Source organism: Rhagoletis pomonella, unplaced genomic scaffold (genome assembly GCF_013731165.1).
Source record: "Rhagoletis pomonella isolate Grant_MI unplaced genomic scaffold, Rhpom_1.0 Rhpom_scaffold_00014, whole genome shotgun sequence".
Lineage (NCBI taxonomy): Eukaryota > Metazoa > Arthropoda > Insecta > Diptera > Tephritidae > Rhagoletis > Rhagoletis pomonella.
This window is the reverse complement of record NW_023458568.1, coordinates 11,850,726-11,873,638: the sequence shown is the minus strand read 5'-3', so window position 1 is coordinate 11,873,638 and position 22,913 is coordinate 11,850,726. Positions and strand designations below refer to the sequence as shown.

The 22,913-nt window shown below is 36.6% G+C and overlaps 1 protein-coding gene across 1 annotated transcript in view; it reads left to right on the top strand.

Moving 5' to 3' along the window:
- LOC118749229 (multiple inositol polyphosphate phosphatase 1-like) overlaps nt 1-22,913 on the top strand; it is a gene marked incomplete at its 5' end in the record, with an annotated part of 62,805 nt that overhangs the window by 23,382 nt on the left and 16,510 nt on the right. The window contains 2 exon segments of the mRNA XM_036484018.1: nt 11,450-11,539; nt 11,600-11,832. Coding sequence (XP_036339911.1) covers nt 11,450-11,539; nt 11,600-11,832 — 323 coding nt within the window.

Sequence of the window (22,913 nt, the reverse complement as noted above, 5' to 3'; positions counted from 1 at the left end):
AAACTCTCAAATTCGCTCTGCTGAGCAAGAGAGGAATACCCGACAGCTTAGATCTCGCCGCGAAAGCTCTCAAATTCGCTCTACTGAGCAAGAGAGGAATACCCAGGGACATAGATATCGCCGCCAAAACTCTGCAATTCGCTCTGTTGAGCAGGTGAGGAATACCCAAGAGCATAGGTCTCGTAGAGAGAATCCTCAGATTCGGTCTTTTGGGCAAATTAGAAATACGATACAACATAGACAAAGCAGGAATACCCTTCAGCATAGATTTCGACCCGAAAATTCAGTAACTCGGTCTGTGGAGCAATCCAGCAATACTGAAGCTCGCAGAGTCCTGCGCAGCAGAAGTGAATACAGACATTTGGAACGATTACGTGATCGTACCCAAAGATACCAATCTCGATTAGATACTGGACGTAGGGAAAATGAGCGTGTTCGGGAAACTGAACGTCGCCGACTCACAAGAAGAGAAAATCGGAATGAAACGTCTGATTTGAGACGGCGAATTCAATGTCGAGTACGTATTCATAGAGTTGACGTAGAATATAGACAAATTGAAAATGAGAGGCAGTCAGAGCGAATTCGATCAATACGTGATAGTAATGCTGATAATGATGATTCTGAAAATGATGCAGGCTTTAATAACTTCAGACGCACTTATTTACAAAGCATTAAAATGGAGCCAACAATAGTTTGTATTTCCTATGGCGGTATATGGTTTCCACACCAAGTACGCCAATTAAACTTCAATTTAGTTTCCCAAAGCCACCCAAATGTTGCATCAGCCTTCTATCTTTTGGATAAATTTCCCTCCGAAAATGGGAATTTTAATTTTAGTGTGACTTGCAGAAATGCAATATTGAATAAAAAGCTGCCAAAGTTATGTCTCGCTAATGGACAGATTTTCCAGAAATACCTGATTGCCTGAAGAATCTAACACCTATAGAAGAGCGTCTTGTTATGCCCAGATTACCATTCATGACGATTCGCCCATTAGGGTATCAAGGGCAAGGTTCACTAAAAGGTGCTGTTGTAAATGTCCCTATTTCCGTGAATGACATTGTGACATGTCTTCCTCGATCGTTTGATCAAACACATGTCATTCAGGCGGGAATGTAAGACTAATAAAACTCCCACCTTTGATCCCCGTAGAAAACCTTCTTTCTTTAGTTCGTAGCCTAACCTTGAAACAGAGAACATATTTGACCCATATGCTGCACAAGATGAAAAATAATCAGCCATATTATGAGTTTGTGGGAGGTGGAGCAGGAGTTGGAAAGAGTCGTTTGATATATGCAATATATCAGACTCTTAACCATCGGCTAAACTCCGTTCCAGGAACCAATCCAAGTTCGTTGAAAGTTCTTCTTTGCGCCCCTACAGGAAAGGCAGCTTTCGGAATAAATGGTTTAACACTTCACTCTATCTTTTCACTTCCCGTAAATCAATCAAGTCTAGAGTTGCGGCCACTTAGCAATGATGTCGTTAACTCAATCTACTCAAAACTCATTGATTTAAAATTAATAATCATTGATGAAATATCAATGGTAGGGGCACGAATGTTTAGTTCAATCGATGCTAGACTTAAACAAATCTTCAAAAGCAATAATGAATTTGGAGGATCCCCATTATTCCTTTTGGTGATTTAAAGCAACTTTTGCCAGTTGGAGATAGGTGGATTTTTTCTCCCAATCCTAGTGACAACTACACCTTCACCTTTGTGGGAATTATTTAAATACTTTGAGTTAACTGAGGTAATGAGGCAAAGAGGGGATCAGCCTTTTGCTATCGTTTAAATAATATGGCATCCGGTACTATGACAAATGATGACATATCTTTAATCGAAAGCCGTGTGGTTAACTCGAACCAAATTCCTGATGATGCAATCCACCTTTTCTGGTCCAACGAAGAATCTAATAATTTCAATGCACTCAAACTAAGTCTTATCCCCACGCCAACTATTCTTTCAACTGCTAAGGATGTAGTCAAAGGGATAGGTGTGGGCGCGCAAGCTTCGAATATTTTGGAGAGAGTTCGCCTTTTCAAATCTTCGGAAACGCAAGGCCATTCATATAATTTGACATTAAAAACCACAGCCAAATATATGATCACTGTAAATATCAATACAGGTGATGGCTTAGTAAATGGGGCTACGGGGCAGCTTATGCATATTGATTTCGAATTTTCCATGCCATCATCTATTTGGTTAAAATTTTTAGAACCATCTGTGGGTTTGTTGGCGAGATCAAAAAAGTCTCATCTGGGTAATACTTCGTGGACACCAATTGAAAAGACAGTGAGAGCTTTTCAGTATAGGAGGAATGAGCAGATTACAATCAAAAGAACCCAATTTCCGGTTGTTCCCGCTGAAGGAATAACTATCCATAAAAGCCAGGGTGCTACGTATAACAAAGTCGTTGTACACACCCGGCCCAGGATGCCCAGGGCAGCGTTGTATGTAGCTTGCAGCCGAGCCACTAGTGCAGATGGTCTCTTCATACAAGGGAATTTTCAGCCACCTAATCCATTTTCAGCATCGGACCCAGTATATAAAGAACTTATTGAATTGAGTACCTCAAAAGCCCTTACTCCAACCTTCCACTTCATGGTTTCACGAACATCAATACTACAAATTTTATATCATGATGCTATCTTCGGATATTATATGTTTCGTCGAGACATGGAGCTATCCTTCGGAAAATTTTGAAATTCCTAGTTTTATTCTATTAAATGAGGTAAGGATACACAACACGGAATAGGAATATGAGAGGAATTTTAGTATATGCAAAGTCTGAGATTGCTTCATCAATTCAACTTTGCAGAATTATAAAAAAGTATACTGGCCATAAGGCTTTAGAAGCCGTACTATTCAAACATCTTAACATATATGCATTGGTGCTTTACAGGAATTCCGTTTTTCCTATCGGAGATATGGCAGCAGTGCTCCGAGACATTCTCAGTAATGACTTGTGTAATCAAAAAGTTATTATTGTCGGGGATTTCAATCTATGCCTTAGAACTTATGGGAATTGAATAGCAAATCTTCTAGGAGAATGTAATCTTAGATCACTATTAGATTCGGAATGTTCGACAACTCTTGCAGAATCTCAAATTGACTGGGCGTTTTCGAACATAAATGGTACTCAAATTAAAGCAGTTGTATATGAAACAGTTCACAGTTACCATGACAGTATCTGCATTTCCGTGTCAGATTTAATTCCTTCCTCTTAACCGTCTCAATAAAAGTTATTTTGTACATATTTTTTTTCTTCTTTCATAAAAAAAAACTATTGTAATTAAATATTTATTGTACACATACATATATATATAGGAATATAGAAAATAAATAAGCAAATATTCGAAATGTTATAATGAAGAAAATTTAAGTTTTGTTAACTTTTATCTCAAATATTTTATTAAAATCAATTGAAATAAGTGAAAAATATTCGATGATGTAATAAACCGTTTTTGCAATTAGACATACGTACATGTTGAAATAAGTATATTAATAGCTGTAAAGAATAACTTAAGCAAATATTTGTAAATATCTTTTAAAATAAAAATTAATTTATAACTATTTGAATAAATATTATTTTAAGGATTATTTAAACAACTTTCTTAAACATTTTAAAACAAGATTGCAAATTGGTTTATACCTTTTTGCAAAGTGGACGTCGCATTGGCCACTTACATGTATACATGAAAACTCGAAACATTAATTATTTCAGTAGCTCCTGAAATGTACCTGTCTGAAAATGATATGAAAAGTGATCTCTTAGCAAAACTTGTGATTTAATATATGTACCAAAAAAATCTGATTCACATTCATTAATTGACTTCATTGCTTTTCGGCTCACCAAAACAAACACGCCCACCTAATATGCAACACATTACTTTTAATCTATGTATATAAATAATATTGCGAGGGTATATAAAATTTGGGCTCACCCGAATTTAGCCTTTCTTACTTGTTTTTTTTTTTAATTTGAGTGCATCAAAAATTACTTTATATAATAATAAAATAAACTTATTAATTTATGCGTCTGAATTATATAACTTATCTATATACCCTTGCATCTTCTTGAATAGCGACAGGCAAAATCTGAATTTATTTTTTATATGGCAAAATTAAAATCGGATTGTGTTTGTCCCTTTTAAAGTGCAAAGAAGTGAAATTGGTTATAAAAATACATTTATAATACTACAAAACAAACAAAATAAAAGATATTCGTTTAAATTGACAACTCATTCTTATAAAAGTTCAACTGAGATCAAATACGGAGGCGCATATCAAAATCCGTACAAGGGAAATTATTAACAGTTTACCATTTTATATGAAAACGAATATAGTACTGCTCAAAATAATGGCACCACAACATTTTTTAGCAGTTTTGACTACTTTTTTTGTTTATTTAGTGCCTACTAATTTTTTATAAAAAATGTACAAAACATAAGAAACTAAAATATAATTAAAAATTCAAGCTTTTTAATTCGAATTTCTATAAAAATTTTGTATAAGCAGTTTTATAGCTTATTAAATTTTACTATAACTCAGTGTAAGCTTATAGTTGTTAAAAATCCCAATCACTTAAATTTTTTTTGCCGACTTTTGTGAATGTTCCTGCATAAAAAAAAATTAATTAATGTAGAGATGTAAAGAAGAGACATTGTGAAGTCTTGCTAAAACCGACATCGATAGTTTTCAAAAACTATCGATAGTGGCGACAGTTTTTAACTATCGATACTATCGATGTTACTGACTTAGATGTAGTTATATGGCGGAAGTGGCTACACCTATCATCGTTTAAGAACTCTGTTGAAGATGAAAATATTATCGAGTATATATCAAATCAGGCGAACATATCCCCTGACTATATCGGATGCAATTAAATAAAACGCATGGGTCAAGCGATTTGAGCGAGATACCTTACATAAAACACCAAATTGAGCAAGTGGCCTGGCAGATGAGCTCAATTTGGTGAATTCCTGTAATCTTTTAGCTGGACGTTTGCAATAAAGGCAATATTCACAATCGAATTCTGTGGTGCCAAACAATTCTCTAGAGGTATAAGGTCACTTTTCTTTAAAATTTTGCTTTAAAAATGATGATCGGGTTATATAAAGAGTATTTTTTTTTTAGTCAAATGATCAATAAATCCTTACTGATTATGATAAAAGAAGGCTTAAGGCTATTTAATAATTGTATAATATGGTTGGAACTGTTCACATTAACGGAGCACAGTTGGCGTAGTTAGATTTTTGCAAATAAGTACTATAACAGCCAATTTCACCAAAGCAATTTAAGTGAAAAATTATTTTAATTTTTTAATTTAGTATGAAAATTAATAGCAAATAAAAACTCATTTTCCACAGCCTCTTCAGCAGTATTAGCATTCCTGTCGACATAAAACAACCAGGAAGGAATATTAGAACTTGATTTCTTAGCTTCCAGAAGGCCTTTGGGTTACTTTTAACACTGCCTCCATAACTATTAATGAATTTTTGTAAAGCATTTTATTATTATTTACTTATTTATTTATTTTATTATTATTTAAGTATTGATGGTACTTAATGTAGTACTATGGATTTGCGGAATTTTGAAATTCTTTATAAAACTTATTTTTAAAATTTTTATATGTTTCAGCTCTTCCGTGTAACAGTAACTTTATAAGTTATCGCAAAGGAAAGTGGGAATAAAATACACACACAAATTATAGGTACCCCCCCAACTTGTAGGCATTTGTAGTGCTAAATTAGCAAACAAATCAGTACGATTTTCGCTCTCTAGCACGGAATTTAAATGTCGAAATTGCATAGACAGTAATTGAAAGTTTTACGCCCGTTTTCTAGTAAAAAAGTCATGGTAATACTTTTAGAATATGATGGGCATTGGTCTTTGAGATCGCTGAGCTGCATTCAGACTGCTGATAGTTGACATCATTGCTTAGAATAATATATAAAATGCATATATGTAATACTTCGATATTGCAGGAGGCTAACTTCTCAATGTGTAAAGCTGATGCCACATAAAACGTTTGCTTCGCTTTACGTGACAGATTCGCTTTGACAGCTAAGATGAATTGTATGAAAATGCACAAAGCATGCCACATAGATCATTGAAGCTGCAGCGCGAAGCGAAAAGATGGCCAACTCCCATCTTTTTGCGCGCTTTGACAATCAGCCGGTTTAATATTTATTTTGTTTCGTCCAAATTCGAGTATTCATGCTGAAACATAAAACTCAATTACATTGCTGATAATTTTAAAGCAAAATATCTTAAATCCACAGCAATTTTGACGAGTAAAAAAGCAGTGCAAAATTGATTTCTTGGCGTTCATTGTGGCATACCTTTTGCGTCTGGCGCTTTGCTGGCAAATTTATAAATGTCACGCAAAGCTACAAAGTTTTATCTGGCATCAGCTTAAGCATTCCGAAATTAAAGCGAGACAGTCTAGTACCGTTTTTGTCAATGAACTGTGTACTTGAGTGCCGTTTTTGTGTATGTGTTGTGTACATGTTTATTTATAAACGTATGTGTTCCTTTTTGTCGTATGTGTTTATTGATATATCTGTACTGTAGTGTTTTCGGACAGTACTAGCTCTTGCTGCCAATATAGGAGTATAACATATATGATAAAATGCGACTCAGTCTAATGACAATTGGGTTTATCTGTGTTAAGCCGATATTTAAAAGACCTTAGGTAACATAGAGTTCACACTCATTAGATCCATTAACTGGAGATAAGACAGAATACATAGTTATTGGCAATTCCGCAAAATGTGTCCCTCAAGTTAAATCACCAAGAACGCAAAGATGATTATCTCCTATTCTGAAACTTTAAGATATTACATTATCTTCATCACATCATTTGTAAATCACATCATTGCTGTTCGGTGGAATATACGAAGCGCAGACAAAAGGGATCCACAAGAGCTGCGCACGCTAATACATAGAGTAAAGAGTTAGTAGTGTGAAGTTGGCCAAGAGATAGAGTTCACACTGCACGGCAATCAAAACTCCACCGCCTTAGAACAGTTATACTTCATTTCATGGTGGAATAATAACCAGGTGTTGTCAGTAGCGACGTGTTTTTTGTAATTTTTATTTATTTAATTTTTATACTACTATTCGTTGGGAAATAGTATCTAAAATATTCCATTTTAGTAATTCTTTTTATGGCGATTTTTAAAGAGCTTGGGGTTTTCAGAACGTTATTAATATTTAAAATTGATGGATTTGTATAATTTTTGTCCTCAAAATGTAAAAAAAATAAAAAATATCGTGCTTATCAATGGAAAACGACGTACACAATAATCGTATGAAAAAGCGATTTTTAATATTAAATAACTTGTGCTGCATTGTCATAACATTGAGCCAAATGGACTACTGATACACTAAAATAGAGTGGCTGCATGGTTAAATTAGGAATTCGCTTATATTATCGATGTTTATGTGTTTTAATCTATTTAAAAAATCATTTACAGTCTTATAGGAAATTGCCTTATTTTACCGCTTTACAATATATGTCCAATTGTAAGTGTGAACTTAATCAGCGAACTGCATCAGTTTTGGTGCTCATTCCGGCTATAGTCCGGGAGCTAGCGACAGTTTTTAGTGACTTATTTTATCGTCGATAAAAGTATGATAAGATTTTCAATATAATCACGTAAATCACGAAAACCAACTTCTTACACCCAGTTAGTGGGACAACGCATTATTATTATGTAATAAAAAATTTAAAAACAACCTTATTTTATCGTCGTTGGGCTTTTGTGTGGTTATCAATTAACAATGGACGATGTCAAAAATTGATCACTTACACTTATTTAGCGGGACAATGTACCGCTTACAAGTGCGCAGAAATGTCAAAAGTTTACCGAAAATCGACCTAAGACCTCGCATATTAAATTTATCATGGACATAGAGCAACGAATTATACATGTAAAAATAATGTGCTTACATCGCATCCGCGGGGCAAACCTATTGAAAGTGATCGGCAAAGTCGCCGCCACACAATGCTTCCCTTCTATATAAAATGTAGCTTTTGCTTATGTATTTGTATGTATAGATGAGATGTTCATCACTGACTAATATGTCAAACATATACCAATTCTGAGTGTAAATAAGGTTTTCCATTATATTTGCCTGAGAGCCTCTTGGAGGTTAGAAACTAAATTGCCCACATCTACAAAATCTCTTTCCTTTTTCGTCAGAATCGTTATCGGTTGTTGAAGGTTTACAACAAAAGATAATATTTCCTTCTCTAATAGCGGTTTCATACTGGTTTTTATCAAGACTGGGCCAGAGCCCAATATTTTTTCATCACCCGATTGGGCTACCAAGTTATGCCAAATTTTATGTTACTAATACATATGTGTGTCGGCCGCTGTGGTGTAGTGGTAAGCAGTGCGCGCTTTCACTCATTAGCACCTGGGTTCAAACCCTGGTCGTAGCAACATCCCAAAAAATATTGAAAAAGGTTTTTTCTTAACAGCGGTCGTCCCTCGGCAGGCAATGGCAAACCTCCGAGTGTATTTCTGCCATGAAAAACAGCTTCCCATAAAAATACAATCGCCGCTCGGAGTCGGCGTAAAACTGTAGGTCCCTCCGCTTTGTGTGACAACATCAAGGCGCACGCCACAAGTCGGAGGAGAAGCTCGGCCAAACACTAACATATGTGTAAGCGCCAATCTATTATTATTATTATTATTATTATTATTATTATTATTATTATTAACATGTGTTCTAAAAGTGAAAAAAATCTGTTTGTATGGGCGGTGCCACGCCTCCTTTTCCAAAATCTACCACTTTCCGCCGTAAGTACAGTATTGACAACATATCGTGGCGAATACTGCGGCAACACAAAGCGAACAACGAGAAATAGGCAGAATGTTCGAAGAATGACGTAGAATGTTCCACAAAGAGAAACGTCAAGTTGGATGAACACTGCGAACAGCGAGAGAAAGAGAATGAGCGATAAACTTCAGAATGTTCTAGAGTTGCCATAAGTGGCAGCGCAGGTATATAAGGGCGCCGCCACAGCGAGGTGGGACAGTTGCAAGTCAGCAAGCTACAAGTAAAGTGAGCAGAGAATCGAGTTGCGAATAAGCAAGCTATAAGTTTAATTGTGTTAACAAGTAGTAAAGCGTTGTTATTGCTTTAACAAGTATTGTAAGTTTTTTTACTGTATTAGCAAGTATTGTAAATTGTTTGTTGTACAATAAAGTTAATTGTACTACAATTCGGTCATCGTTAGCATTTATTTAACAATCCAGCGATACGAGCCCGAGTATATTTGGGTAATCCCTCAAGGTTTCGAGGATAATCGTAACAATATGTTGCTGTGTCAATTTTCGTGACGTTAGCATAAGTGGTTCCCGGGAAAAGCGATATAAGAATTTCCGTTGGTATGGGCGGTGCCACGCCCCCCTTTCCAAAATCTACCACTCTTCGCCGAAAGTATGGTATTGACAACATATGTGGCTATGCCCGATTTCAGGACGTTAGTATAAGTGGTTCCAGAGATAAGCGATATGAGAATTTCAGTTGGTATGGGCGGTGCCACGCCCACTTTCCCAGTATCTACCATTTTTCACCGTAAGTAGGGTATTTACAATCTATGCATCTGTGCTAAGTTTCAGTTCCCCAGCGTAATTGGTTTTAGAGATATAGTGGTTTTCACATTTTAGTCTATATGTCAGATGCCACGCCCCCTATGTGTCGGGATTAACATTTCCGGATTAGAGGAAGTTATATCCTTCAAATCGGTGTATGTTTCATTGAAATCGAGCGAACGAGCGATATACATATCGTCGTTTAGAGTGCAAAACCGCGTATCAATAAAATGCAAAACCGCGTATCAGCAAAATGCAAAACCGCGTATGTGAAGTTTTAGAAATTATCTTCTAGACTGCAAAAATACTCATATTTCAAAATGGGTATATATTTTTATAAAGCAATCACATTTCTGGCCAGTATATTTTAGGACGAATGGATAAGGGTTAAGCCAAGAGCTTGTGTGAGCAAATCCAATTTTTGGCAGCCAATGTCAGTTACGCGGATTTGCAGAATGACGATACGGGGTTTTTGTACTTTAAACGACGATATATACATATGTAGGTACTCGTACCCGTCCTGCGTCGCTTTATTTCTTTTTTCCCCTTCCCTACACTACCTATATCTTCCTTCTGACTAATGTAACGTTTTCAGTTTTAAAAATTTCACTCTCCATTTTTGCGATACCGCCGCCTAAGAAGTTTCACTTCAAAAACATTTTTTCACAAAGAAATTCGAAGTTTCTGAGAATTGCCCATACAATTATATGCATTTTGGAAATCAAATTTTAAATTCGTACCCAGTGACTCCGAGGGTTCTTAGGAATCAAATTTCATTACAATCTATAATTATTTTAAAAAAGTCGTTAGTCATATTGGATCCACAATTTTGAATTTAGAAAATTTAATACCAGCTTCGAAATCACCGACGACGAATGCCCCTGGATACCAAGTTTCAAAACAATCAATAATTTTTTTAAAATAAAAAAGTAGCCCACAATATTTGATCCGCCATTTTGAATTTTCAAAAATTTAATATATATTTCGAAATCAATGATAACGAAAACCGCTAAATACCAACTTCCATTGAAATCTGTCAAATAAATTTAAAGTGTGATGTTATAGGTCGATTTTCGCCAAATTTTGACATTTTTGCGCGCTTGTAAGCGGTATATTGTCCCGCTAAATAAGTGTAAGTGATCAATTTTTGAAATCGTCCAATGTTAACTGATAACCACACAAATGCCCAACGACGATAGAATAAGGCTATTTTTAAATTTTTTATTACACAATGTTAACCCTCCTGACACCAAAAGGTCCCACGGTGCGATGTTAGTGTTGTTGTTTGTTAATCTACAGCAGTAAATTCAAGTCCCCGATATGTTGTCTTTGACGATAAAATCGGCACATTTTTAATGACGTTAAGTTTTTGCAGTCTGGTTTGGTTTCCGTTGAAACAAAACGACTACCTTAATTAGATATAACTAATTTATTTCTCTATGCACCAACTTACTTGGTTTGTTAATCTGTGTTTTGCAGAAAATTTATGTAAAAACCACAGTTTCGATAAGGACAATTTTTTTTATTTTTTACCGACTTGTGCATAACCTCCACCACATCGGTTTACTCGTAACCTTCAGACACCTTTTTCATTCATAAAGGCAGCGTAAACTTAACTCTTTAATAACAATGAAAACGAGATTTTTATTAAAATAATCAATCGATTGTAATTCGGCGAGCATGTACTTACTGTAACTTCAAAGTGTACTCGCGTTAAATGAAATACGGCTATTATTTTAAGTTTTTATATACATTTTTGTACTAGATGCGTAAAAAAATATATTACTATCAAAAATATGCATATGTACATAAAATCTTATATATATACTTTTAGGGTTACGAAGATCTAAAAGGGACTGCGAAAACTTATCAAAGGTATTATGGTGATATTTTGACCAAGAATTATAACAACACATACTACAAGGTAAAATCTAAAAAAAATACATCAAAAAAGAATTTCCCATTAATACTACATTTTTATTAGTTTCGCCACACGAACACACAGCGCACTACAGAAAGTTTCAAGGCTTTCGTTGAGGGTCTTTTTGGCCAAAATAACAACGTACAGCCGGAGCCAATCCCTGAACAAGACCTTCTTTTGCGGCCTTATGACTATTGTGAATCATGGCGAGCACATGACTACAGTTCTGAAAGCTATAAATTTAAACACTCCGCCATCTGGAATAAAACCACTGCGGATATCTCAAAACGATTGGGGTATGATAATCGCTTTCCGATAATTGTCTTGTTTCTAAGCGTTTAGTTAAAGTAAAGTACGCAAGTAAAATTCGTTGTCTCGAAACCCTCAAGTAGCACTCTAGATAAGTCTTTGTAAGTATGTACATGTACTACGTAGTATATGTACATACTTTGGTATTTCCAAAACACTTAAATTGTTTCCCCTACTACTTTAACAGATGCCAAGGCTAAAGTAAACAAACAGTATTCAAATGTTCGTTTCTTTACCGCCATTGCCATACATCAGCAGTTAAGTAAAATAAGTCACGTGTAGCAAACAACAGTAGGGTAAGTTTTCAAACAGTGCTGATTAATGCGAACACATTTATAGTTTTTATTCATTTACCATGATCGAACGAAATTGATGGAGGTTTCAGGCTTCGGTGGTCAGAGGTGGGCAGCCTCGGCTGAGCACTTTTGTAGTGTGCGTGCAATTGATGCCACTGTGTGCGTGCGAACAAGCCCAGCAGAAATCGGTTGTATGCATTGAATGCATGTAGTAGGCATGCTGTATGAGTGAAAAAGTGTGAACAATTCAAGAGCGGCTATGAATGTCCAGAAATAAGGCAAATTTTGGCGAACTGTAAGCGAACGTACTTTGTTGTTTTAAGTACATTTCTCTATAAATTTGACTACTATACATAAGGTGACCATATTTATGAGAGCCGAATATGGGACAAAAAATGATTTTGCAAATTTTTTTCACACTGTTTTCCCTAAAACATTTAAAAATATTCCTTAAATTTTAGTATAATAAAATGGAATTTTAAGCCTGTAAGGCTTACCCCTAACTTTTGGATTTTTTTTTTTGTTGACGGTGTTACGTATTTTTTTCATGCAAAGTAAGTATGTACGACCTTTTTTTTAAGAGAAGCAAATGAGCAGCACTTTCTACTCGCACCTTATTATGCTCAATTTTAATGAGTTAGGTACAAAACTGCAAACAAAATTTTTTTCTAAAGATTCTAATTAAAAAGTTCGAAATTTCGGCGAAACATTGCAGAATTAGTTTGAAACCGTTTTAGTAATTTAATCACTAAATTTAGAGTCTGCTTGCGGTCTTATTATTCAAATTTTTTTACTTTTATGTTTTAACCTTTTTGACCGCAAATATCGTAAATAAAAACTCAATATATTTTTTAAATCAAAATTTTTAAATTTTTTTTATTATTTTATTCTTATTTTTATTTTTTATTTTTTTTTTTACCGATGCATTTCGGTTGGCAGCTGAGCAACCATCATCAGCCACCGTCAAGTGAACACTAATCAAAAAGACAAAGTAGACAGTGAAATAGAAACATACTAGTAATAATCCCCAAAAATCGGGGTGCTCGTGGTCTAAAAATCTGGATATTTCTTTATTCTAAAAACCACAGGCATTGCTTTTGGTTTTTAACTTTAACTTTGGTATTTTCCCAAGATAATACTCTGCACGTTACGTATACAAATTATTATTTTTATTTCGGACACTACATTAATTTTGAATTGGCGACATTTAAATACAAAAGCAAGTGTAGATTCGCCGGGCTGTTAATTTATAAGGGGTATTATAATTCGAACCACATGTTTAAAGTCTATTAACTAACCCTTTATGTGTACATATTTAGGTTGTGGATTGACATCACAACTTGTAACGACCCCGGTTTATTCGGTCTATAGCTGGGCTGTGGCTCGGTCGGATGTTGGGTTCCCTTATCCGAACGTTAAAATAAATACGCCAATGATTCTTATAGTGGCGTTTCTTTATTTCGCTATTTAGTTGGCAGCGTTTGCACGTCACACCAATATAAGGTATTTCCTTGTCGGCGTTTCCACGTCACACCATATACATAAGTACTACTTGGCAGAGTTTTCACGTCACACCAATATAACGTATTGATTTGGCAGCGTTTTCACGTCACACCATATACCTTAACTACCTACTAAGCAACTTAGTCTTCACAATCGTTGCTTAGCCATTCCAATCTGCGTTTTCACGATCGACTGGAGTATACGACTACTCTACCAGAAGTACAGAAATTACATTTGCTGCTCTATTTATACTGTCCTGCACGCAGGCAGACAGTTATCCTAACAACATTGTTGCTAACATTTTCTTTACTTACTTTTACTTGTTCATACCTAAAGTACGTATGTATGTACTTCAGATTTCAATATAGATATGTACATATGTATGTATTTCGATTTCACGTATGTATGTATATAATTAGCTATTCGTTTAATATGTATAAATAAATTCAACAGTTCTCCATTTATATCTATATATATGTATTTAACAATTCAAAATATAATTTAGTTCAATAATATATGACAGCCAATTGTGAAGTCCCTGAGTGTAGGGACTTGGGGTCTTCACACTCCCCCTTTACTTCCCTCTGGACGCATGATTGTCACGAGCCACGCGCCTGTAATACATACGCGGTACACCATTTTGCCCACCGCGTGCCTGAATGTCTGGCGTTTAGTTTGTTGTCGCTGCAGCCGCTCCTGAATGACCCTTACCAGCTCCCTTGGCACCGGGTTTGTGCCGCTGAAGTTTCGCCGAGTAGTGCTTCTGTCTGTAGATTGTCGTCCTGCAACCAGCGTTCGATTTCGGGGATCATCATCGGGTCTGCTGGCTCTGTGTTTGTGCTGGCCAACTCCTCCAACAACTGCTCTAACCCGCGGTCTTCCTCCACCAACAGGGAGAGCGCATTCTCCTCTTCGCTTCCTTCATCGCCTCTATTATCACTTGATATTGTCGCCGCTGCTGCGTCGCACAACGCCTGCGCAGGTGGTTGTCGCCACGATTCGGTGTTGTGTGACGCGTCGTTAAAAATTCCCATCGTCATAGTGATGCGCCGGACATACTCTATATAACCCTCACCTGGGCGTTGGCAGTCCTCCTGTTCGATGTCCATTTCGCCCCTGCGTGGCTCGTTATAGCTGTCATCGGAAACCTCGATTGGCGTGGGCGCCCTTATCATCTCGCCTAGATGCCACTCGTAGTCATCGTCGTTGCTATCGCCGCATACTTCTGCTGGCGTAAATGTGCCGCTTCCCGCCTCGCTGCTTGCTACTAAACTCCGAGTCGTGTAGTCGCTTGGGTTCCATGATGCAGGACTCCAGCGCCCCTCATCACTCGCACCGCTGTTTGGGCTCTCGTGCACGTAAATCTCTGTGCTGGCCTGACTTGCGTTGTCTTCAACGCCTTCTCCTCCACCAACGCCAGTATGCTGCCTAATTTCTGCTTCCGTCTGTCGGCGCAAACGCACGTTCAGAGTGTCGTCCTTTACGCCCAGCGCCTTGAAAATTTCTCCAGTTGCCCGTGTATCTGTATTGGATACATTCCCTTAGTTAATTATAATTGTGACACCCTTTATTACTTATACCCATATTACCATATCTACCTGTTATACTTATATACATACATACTTGTCTGTTGTATACCTACCAAGCTCTCTTGTTTTTACTACTCTTATAATCACTCTCACTAGTCAACATTGTATATATTAATTTAAGTCTTTTTCCAACGATCACTCAATAAACGGTCTTCAAAAGGGTCACACCATCTTATTATTACATGGCGCAGTCGGTTAAAAAGAAGAGTCTAGAAAAATTAAATCCTCGTAGTAGCTATGTATACGGAATTAAATACATATATATACTCTTGAACTTTTTGGAATAAGTGTTTAAAAATCATACCAGTTTTACGGAAATTAATGCGAAGAAGTAAATTGAATACAAGCGTTTTAAGTGTGAAACCACGTGGAAGACCTCCAAAAAGAATCAGATACTTCAAAGATAGTTCGAGAACAATGGAATTTGTAAAAAAGTAGAGGAATTGAAATTTAGTGGAAATATTGCGGAAAACTGGCGCGTTTTCAGGCAGAATTTCCAAGTTTTTGCAATAGCCATCGAATTGGAGAAAAAAGCAGAGCCCGTCAAGGTTGCAGTTTTTCTGAATGCTATTGGGCCAGATGCGCTAGATGTGTTCAATTCGCTAAATCTAAGTGATAATGATCGCAAAAAATACGATGCCGTAACCAAGGCGTTTGAAGATTTTTGCAAACCTAAAATAAATGAGGTGTACGAAAGCTTCATTTTTCACAGCCGATCCCAGGGGGAAGGTGAACCGTTTGACAACTTTTTGATGGACGTCAAAAAGTCGGTGCGAAAGTGTGGGTTTGAGAACGAGAACAGAATGTTGCGTGATCGAATAGTGCTCGGGATGTTATAATTAGTTAATTCGATTAAATTCAAACTGATTACAGTTAATCATGATTAATTTTAATCTGGCTAAGCAGTTAATCGTAACCGCGATTAAAAAATTAATTTTTAATCATTAACTCTTAATTTGATCAAGTAGGTTTGGTGATTAATTGAGTTATGCTGGAATTTCCCTGTGCACACAAAGCAAGTTAATCTGATATGGCTAAGTCGGGCTTCCTCATCAATCTAAGCAATTTGGTGTGCATTTTCATTAAGATATATACCAACAAACGTTTTACAAACTAGGTTTGTAAAAGTTCCCAGTTTATGTATTACTAATAACAATAATTATAATTTTTTTATATTATGTGTTTTTTATAAGCGTAAAACACAAAATAATTACTATAACTGGTGTTTGGTTTCAAACTCGGACAAACTAGACAAATTAATCAGATTTTATTTTTAATTGGATTAACGATTAATGTTTTAAATTAATTAAACGTAATCGCAGCCAGCGATTAACGATTAAAAAAATTTTATCATTAATCGTACAGTTGATTACGACTAATTAATTTTAATCGTCAAACGCGATTAACATTTTAATCGTTAATTTTTAATCGTTAATCAGATTAGCAATTTCCTAACACTGTGTGAAATCATGTTCATATTCACGGAGAAAAATGGAAATTGATTTTTCTATGCTGCATATCTCTGGAGGTGTTTATTGCAGAGGGCTGGAACTTGGCACCGAGATGTGTATACAAAATTAATTCCATACTCATGGAGAAAAATTTGCGTTATTCGAAAAGGGGACATGGTTCCTCTCGTAAAAATTTACTGTTTTATACTGCTTATGTCTAGAGGTGTTCATGGTAGAGTACTGGGACTTGGTACTGGGGTATGTAAAATCAATTCTAAATTCATGGACGAAGATTAGGGATATAAGAAAAAGGGGCCAGGCACTTCCAGTACAAATTTACTTTTTCTTGCCACATATCCCTGGAATTGCTCATGGAAAAAATATGAGTTATTAAAAAAAGAGGCATATCGCCTCCCATACATACTAAAGACTTCTGAATACATATCTCTGGAAGGAATGAAAATTACTCGAAGTATTTTAAATTTGTTATGGAGATTTATTTAATAAGTGCCATACTGACAGAAAAAATTTAATTAAAAGGAAAAGGGAGAGCCGGGTTCGGCCTTATAATCTAAAGCTCTCTTGAGGCATTTGCTACAGTAATGAGAAGTGGTATTTTACTAGGTTTCCTAAATTTGAGTTGGAAATATTAGAACCCGCCGTGGCACCTCCAAGAAGGATAAATTACATATATACGTTCACGCGTCGTATACCCGGAACCATTTTAAGGTAAACTTAGAGGGATTGATATCTTAGGTATGCCTAGCGCGCAGACGAGATTTTATAATTTCATAGTTTTAAACGTGCGAAAACCGCGCTATAAGTCACTCATCATGCCCGTGCTGGTATATGGCGCAGAAGCATGGACAATTACAACATCCGATGAGGCGGCTCTTGGAGTGTTAGAGAGAAAGATTTTGCGGAAGATTTACGGGCCTTTACGCGTTGGCGACGGCGAGTACCGCAGACGATGGAACGATGAGCTGTATGAGCTTTACAACGATATGGACATAGTGCAGCGAATTAAAATACAGCGGCTCCGCTGGCTTGGTCACGTCGTTCGAATGGACACCGACGCTCCAGCTCTGAAATTATTCAACTCGGAACCCGCTGGTGGTAGCAGAGGAAGAGGGAGGCCACCACTGCGATCGAAAGATGAGGTGGAGAAGGACTTGGCTTCACTTGGCGTTTCCAATTGGCGTCAGTTGGCACAGAGGAGAAACGACTGGCGTGCTTTGCTGAACTCGGCCAAAATCGCTTAGGCGGTTACAGCGCCAAAAAAGAAGAAGAAGAAGATAGTTTTAAACGGCCTAAATACCTTAACTTGCTTAAAAAATAACGAGGTATAACGAAATGGGCACAGAAATAAAATCTACCATCATTAAATTATTTTTCATATTTGTATAAAACCGCGGGGTGAAACCCGCGGGTATAAGCTAGTGTATAGATATAGGTACAAAGCCTTATGCATGCGCGGAGTTTACCCTACTAGAAATGTGTGACAGAAACTAACACATAAACATTTTCCGTACTAACACATTTGCAAATTTTTCCAACATTTTAGCTTTGGTTAGAAAGAGACCTTAAATCTGTAATTTTTTCAGTCCGAAAGTAGCTTGTGCGAGAGTGAAGCAGCTAATGGGCAAAGAATACAGAAATTGGCACAGTGCATTTGACACCAAAGAAGAAGAAGAAAAGAAAAAGATTTTTGCAAGCCGGAAAAGCGCGCGTGGGTTTTAAGAAAATTTATTTAAGTGCATTCGAAGCGGAATAGAAAGATAAGCAAAATCAGAAAAAGGCATTTTAATATTAAAATATATAATAAAACAATGTTATAATAAGTTATGTACTTTTACATGAGTTTGTCAGGCGATATATTCGAGGAGTCCATTGAAGCCAGTTTGCCAAAGAAAAACGGTAAGCAGAAACAAAAAAAAAATTTAAATCAAGCTATTTTGCAATTGTGTTTACACCTTAAGTTATATGTCTAGACCTTAAGATTTGGTTGTTTTGTTAAGAGCGTGGGTAACCACCATCTTGGCATTTAATAAAAGAATCAGAATCAGATTGACTACTAACCACACTAGACGTGTGTAATTTATTAGAAAGTTCGTTTAAGCGTTTTCATCAGAAGTGGTCGTCGAAGCCACTCCAACGTACATAGTTTTCTTCTGTAATAAAAATTTTCGCGCGGTTTAAAATGGAAGACGACGTCGTGAGTGCAGAAAAGTATACACTCCTCCAATTAAAGGCGTGGTGCGCAGCCGTTGGCATAAACGCAAGTGGTGCAAAGGCGTCACTAGCAGCAAGGGGTAGTCAGTTATCAGCAGAGGCACGCGGATTGTGCCCAGGTACCGAACCAGTGGATTTAACTGACGAAGCCAATGACAACGCTGCTGAAAGGCCTGACGAAATAAGCAGTGAGTTACACGACGAAGCTGCAAATGCAGTGGACAATGTAGCGGTAAATGCAGCGAAAAACGTAGCGGTAAATGCAGCGAAAAATGTAGCGGAAAATGCAACGGTCAATGTAGCGGACAATGTAGCGGTAATTGCAGCAAACAACGTAGCGGTCAATGAAGCGTAAATTGTAGCGAACAATGTAATGGTCAACATAGCGGACAACAATTCAGACAGAAATGCAAACTACAATATAGATGGGCAGTTCGGTGTACAAATGCACACAAGCTGTGAAGTAGATGACCGGCGTCGATTGTTTAACAGTGTGGCCAATGTCGAGTCCGAGAGTCTTAGAGTTAAATTGCTCGAAAAAGAAACTTAAATATTGAGGCTGAAGCTGTCGATAGAAGCACAAAAAACAGACGCTCACCGTCACTAAGGAATTCTCCTTCGATGCAGTAAAGCAGCTATTATCCGATTATGACGGCGGCGAAAATTTCGAGATGTGGCGTGCGCAAATGGTGGACCTGCAAGAAGACCTTAAGGTAGACAAACAGCTGCAACTTGGTATAATACCAACAAAATGTTTCTGAGGAGTCTGGAGCTTGTGTTGACGGAGATGGCTACAATATTTGCACGTAGCGATAATCTCCTGGTTACGCGACGCCGTTTTGAAAAACGTACCTGGAGTAACGAAGAGTCGTTTGCAAACTACTTTAACGAAATGTTTTTGCTAAGCAGCGGTTTGAACCTCGGCGACGGGGAACTAGCCTTACTAATATTATTAATGTGAAAGTTTGTATGTTTGGATGTTTGGGAAATCATCACGCGGAAACGACTGAACGGACGTGCATGAAATTTGGTAGGCAGATAGCTTATGGGCCAGATTGGTTAATGGGCTATTTTTTTTAGAGTTGCCACCTGTTAAAAAAGTTTAATATATTTAATATGCGGGAACGACTGAATGGATTTGCATGAAAATTTGCACACAGATAGCTTATGAACTAGAGTGGAAAATAGGCTACTGTTCTTAAGAGCTGCCACCTGTTAAACAAGTTTCATTAAATTAATACGCGGAAACGACTGAATGGATTTGCATGAAATATTGCAAGCAGATAGCTTATGAAAAATAGGCTAATTTTTTGGAAGAGTTGCCACCTGTTAAAAAGTTTAATTATATTAATACGCGGATACGACTTAACGGATTTGCATGAAATTTTGCATACAGATAGCTTATGACCTAGGTTAGTAAGTAGGCTGTTAGAAATGTTTAATATAATTAATACGCGGAACTGACTGAACTGATTTGCATGGAAGTTTTCACACAGATAGCTTATGAGCTAGGTTGAAAAATAGGCTAATTTGTTTAAGAGTTACCACCTGCTAAAAAAGTTTAATTAAATTAATACGCGGAAAAGTCTGAACGGATGTGTATGAAATTTTGCAAGCAGATAGCTTATGACCTACAGTGGAAAATAGGCTAATTTTTTGGAAGAGTTGCCACCTGTTAAAAAAGTTTTAATTACATTAATACGCGGAAACGACTGAACAGATTTGCATGACATTGATTGATGACCTATGTTGGAAAATAGGCTACTATTTTAAGAGTTATCACGTATTAGGAAAGTTTAATTAAATTAATACGCGTAAATGACTGAACTGATTTGCATGAAAGTTTGCACACAGATAGCTTATGACCTAGACGGGAATATAGGCTACTTTTTTAAGAATTGCCACCTGTTTGAAAATGAAATTTTGTTCAAAGATGGTTTATGACCTGGATTGAAAAATAGGCTACTTCCTTAACCGGTTTTCCGATCAGAACGAAATTTAGTACAGTTACTACGGATTTCGGAAGGATGGTCTTACACTGAAAGTAAGTCCGATAACTCAAGGTCCCTCCCATACAATTTTGAATTTTCATATTACATACATATCTCTGGAAGTATTTGTGGGAGAGAACTGAAACTTGGTATAGTGATATGTATGTGAAATCAATGATGGCATTAATCGATTGATGTTATAATTAGTTAATTCGATTAAATTCAAACTGATTACAGTTAGTCATGATTAATTTTAATCTGGCTAAGCAGATAATCGTAACCGCGATTAAAAAATTAATTTTTAATCATTATGCTGGAATTTCCCTGTGCAAACAAAGCAAGTTAATCTGGTATGGCTAAGTCGGGCTTCCTCATCAATCTAAGCAATTTGGTGTGCATTTTCATTAAGATATATACCAACAAACGTTTTACAAACTAGGTTTGTAGAAGTTCCCAGTTTATGTATTACTAATAACAATAATTATAATTTTTTTATATTATGTGTTTTTTATAAGCGTAAAACACAAAATAATAACTATAACTGGTGTTTGGTTTCAAACTCGGACAAACTAGACAAATTAACGCGATTAACATTTTAATCAGATTAACAGTTTCCTAACACTGTGTGAAATCATGTTCATATTCACGGAGAAAAATGGACGCTTTTGGAAAAGAGGCGTAGCACCTCCCATAGTGACTGAAAGTTTCACATTGCATATCTCTTCAAATGTTTGGGGTAAAGCACTCAAGCTTGGTATGGAAATACATATGTATGTATGTATGTATGTGAAACTACTACCATACTCATGGAGAAAAATGAGAGTTATTGGAAAAGGTGGTGTGGCAGGCAACTCCCATGCAAATTGATTTTTCTATGCTGCATATCTCTAGAGGTGTTTATTGCAGAGGACTGGAACTTGGCACCGAAATGTGTATACAAAATTAATTCCATACTCATGGAGAAAAATTTGCGTTATTCGAAAAGGGGACATGGTTCCTCTCGTAAAAATTTACTGTTTTATACTGCTTATCTCTAGAGGTATTCATGGTAGAGTACTGGGACTTGGTACTGGGGTATGTAAAATCAATTCTAAATTCATGGACGAAGATTAGGGATATAAGAAAAAGGGGCGTGGCACTTCCAGTACAAATTTACTTTTTCTTGCCACATATCCCTGGAAGTGTTTAAGGAAGAATACTGGAACTTGGTATGGAGTTGTGTATGCAAAATCTATCAATTGCTCATGGAAAAAATATGAGTTATTAAAAAAGGAGGCATGTCGCCTCCCATACATACTAAAGACTTCTGAATACATATCTCTGGAAGGATAGAAAATGTCTCGAAGTATTTTAAATTTGTTATGGAGATTTATTTAATAAGTGCCATACTGACAGAATACATTTCATTAAATGGAATAGGGAGAGCCGGGTTCGGCCTTATAATCTAAAGCTCTCTTGAGGCATTTGCTACAGTAATGAGAAGTGGTATTTTACTAGGTTACTAAATTTGAGTTGGAAATATTAGAACCCGCCGTGGCACCTCCAAGAAGGTTAAACTACATATATACGTTTACGCGTCGTATACCCGGAACCATTTTAAGGTAAACTTAGAGGGATTGATATCTTAGGTATGCCTAGCGCGCAGACGAGATTTTATAATTTCATAGTTTTAAACGGCCTAAGTACCTTAACTCGCTTAAAAAATAACGAGCTATAACGAAATGGGCACAGAAATAAAATCTAACATCATTAAATTATTTTTCATATTTGTATAAAAGCGCGGGGTGAAACCCGCGGGTATAAGCTAATAATAATAATAATAATAGATTGGCGCTTACACATATGTTAGTGTTTGGCCGAGCTTCTCCTCCGATTTGTGGCGTGCGCCTTGATGTTGTAACACAAAGCGGAGGGACCTACAGTTTTACGCCGACTCCGAACGGCGATTGTATTTTTATGAGAAGCGGTTTTTCATGGCAGAAATACACTCGGAGGTTTGCCATTGC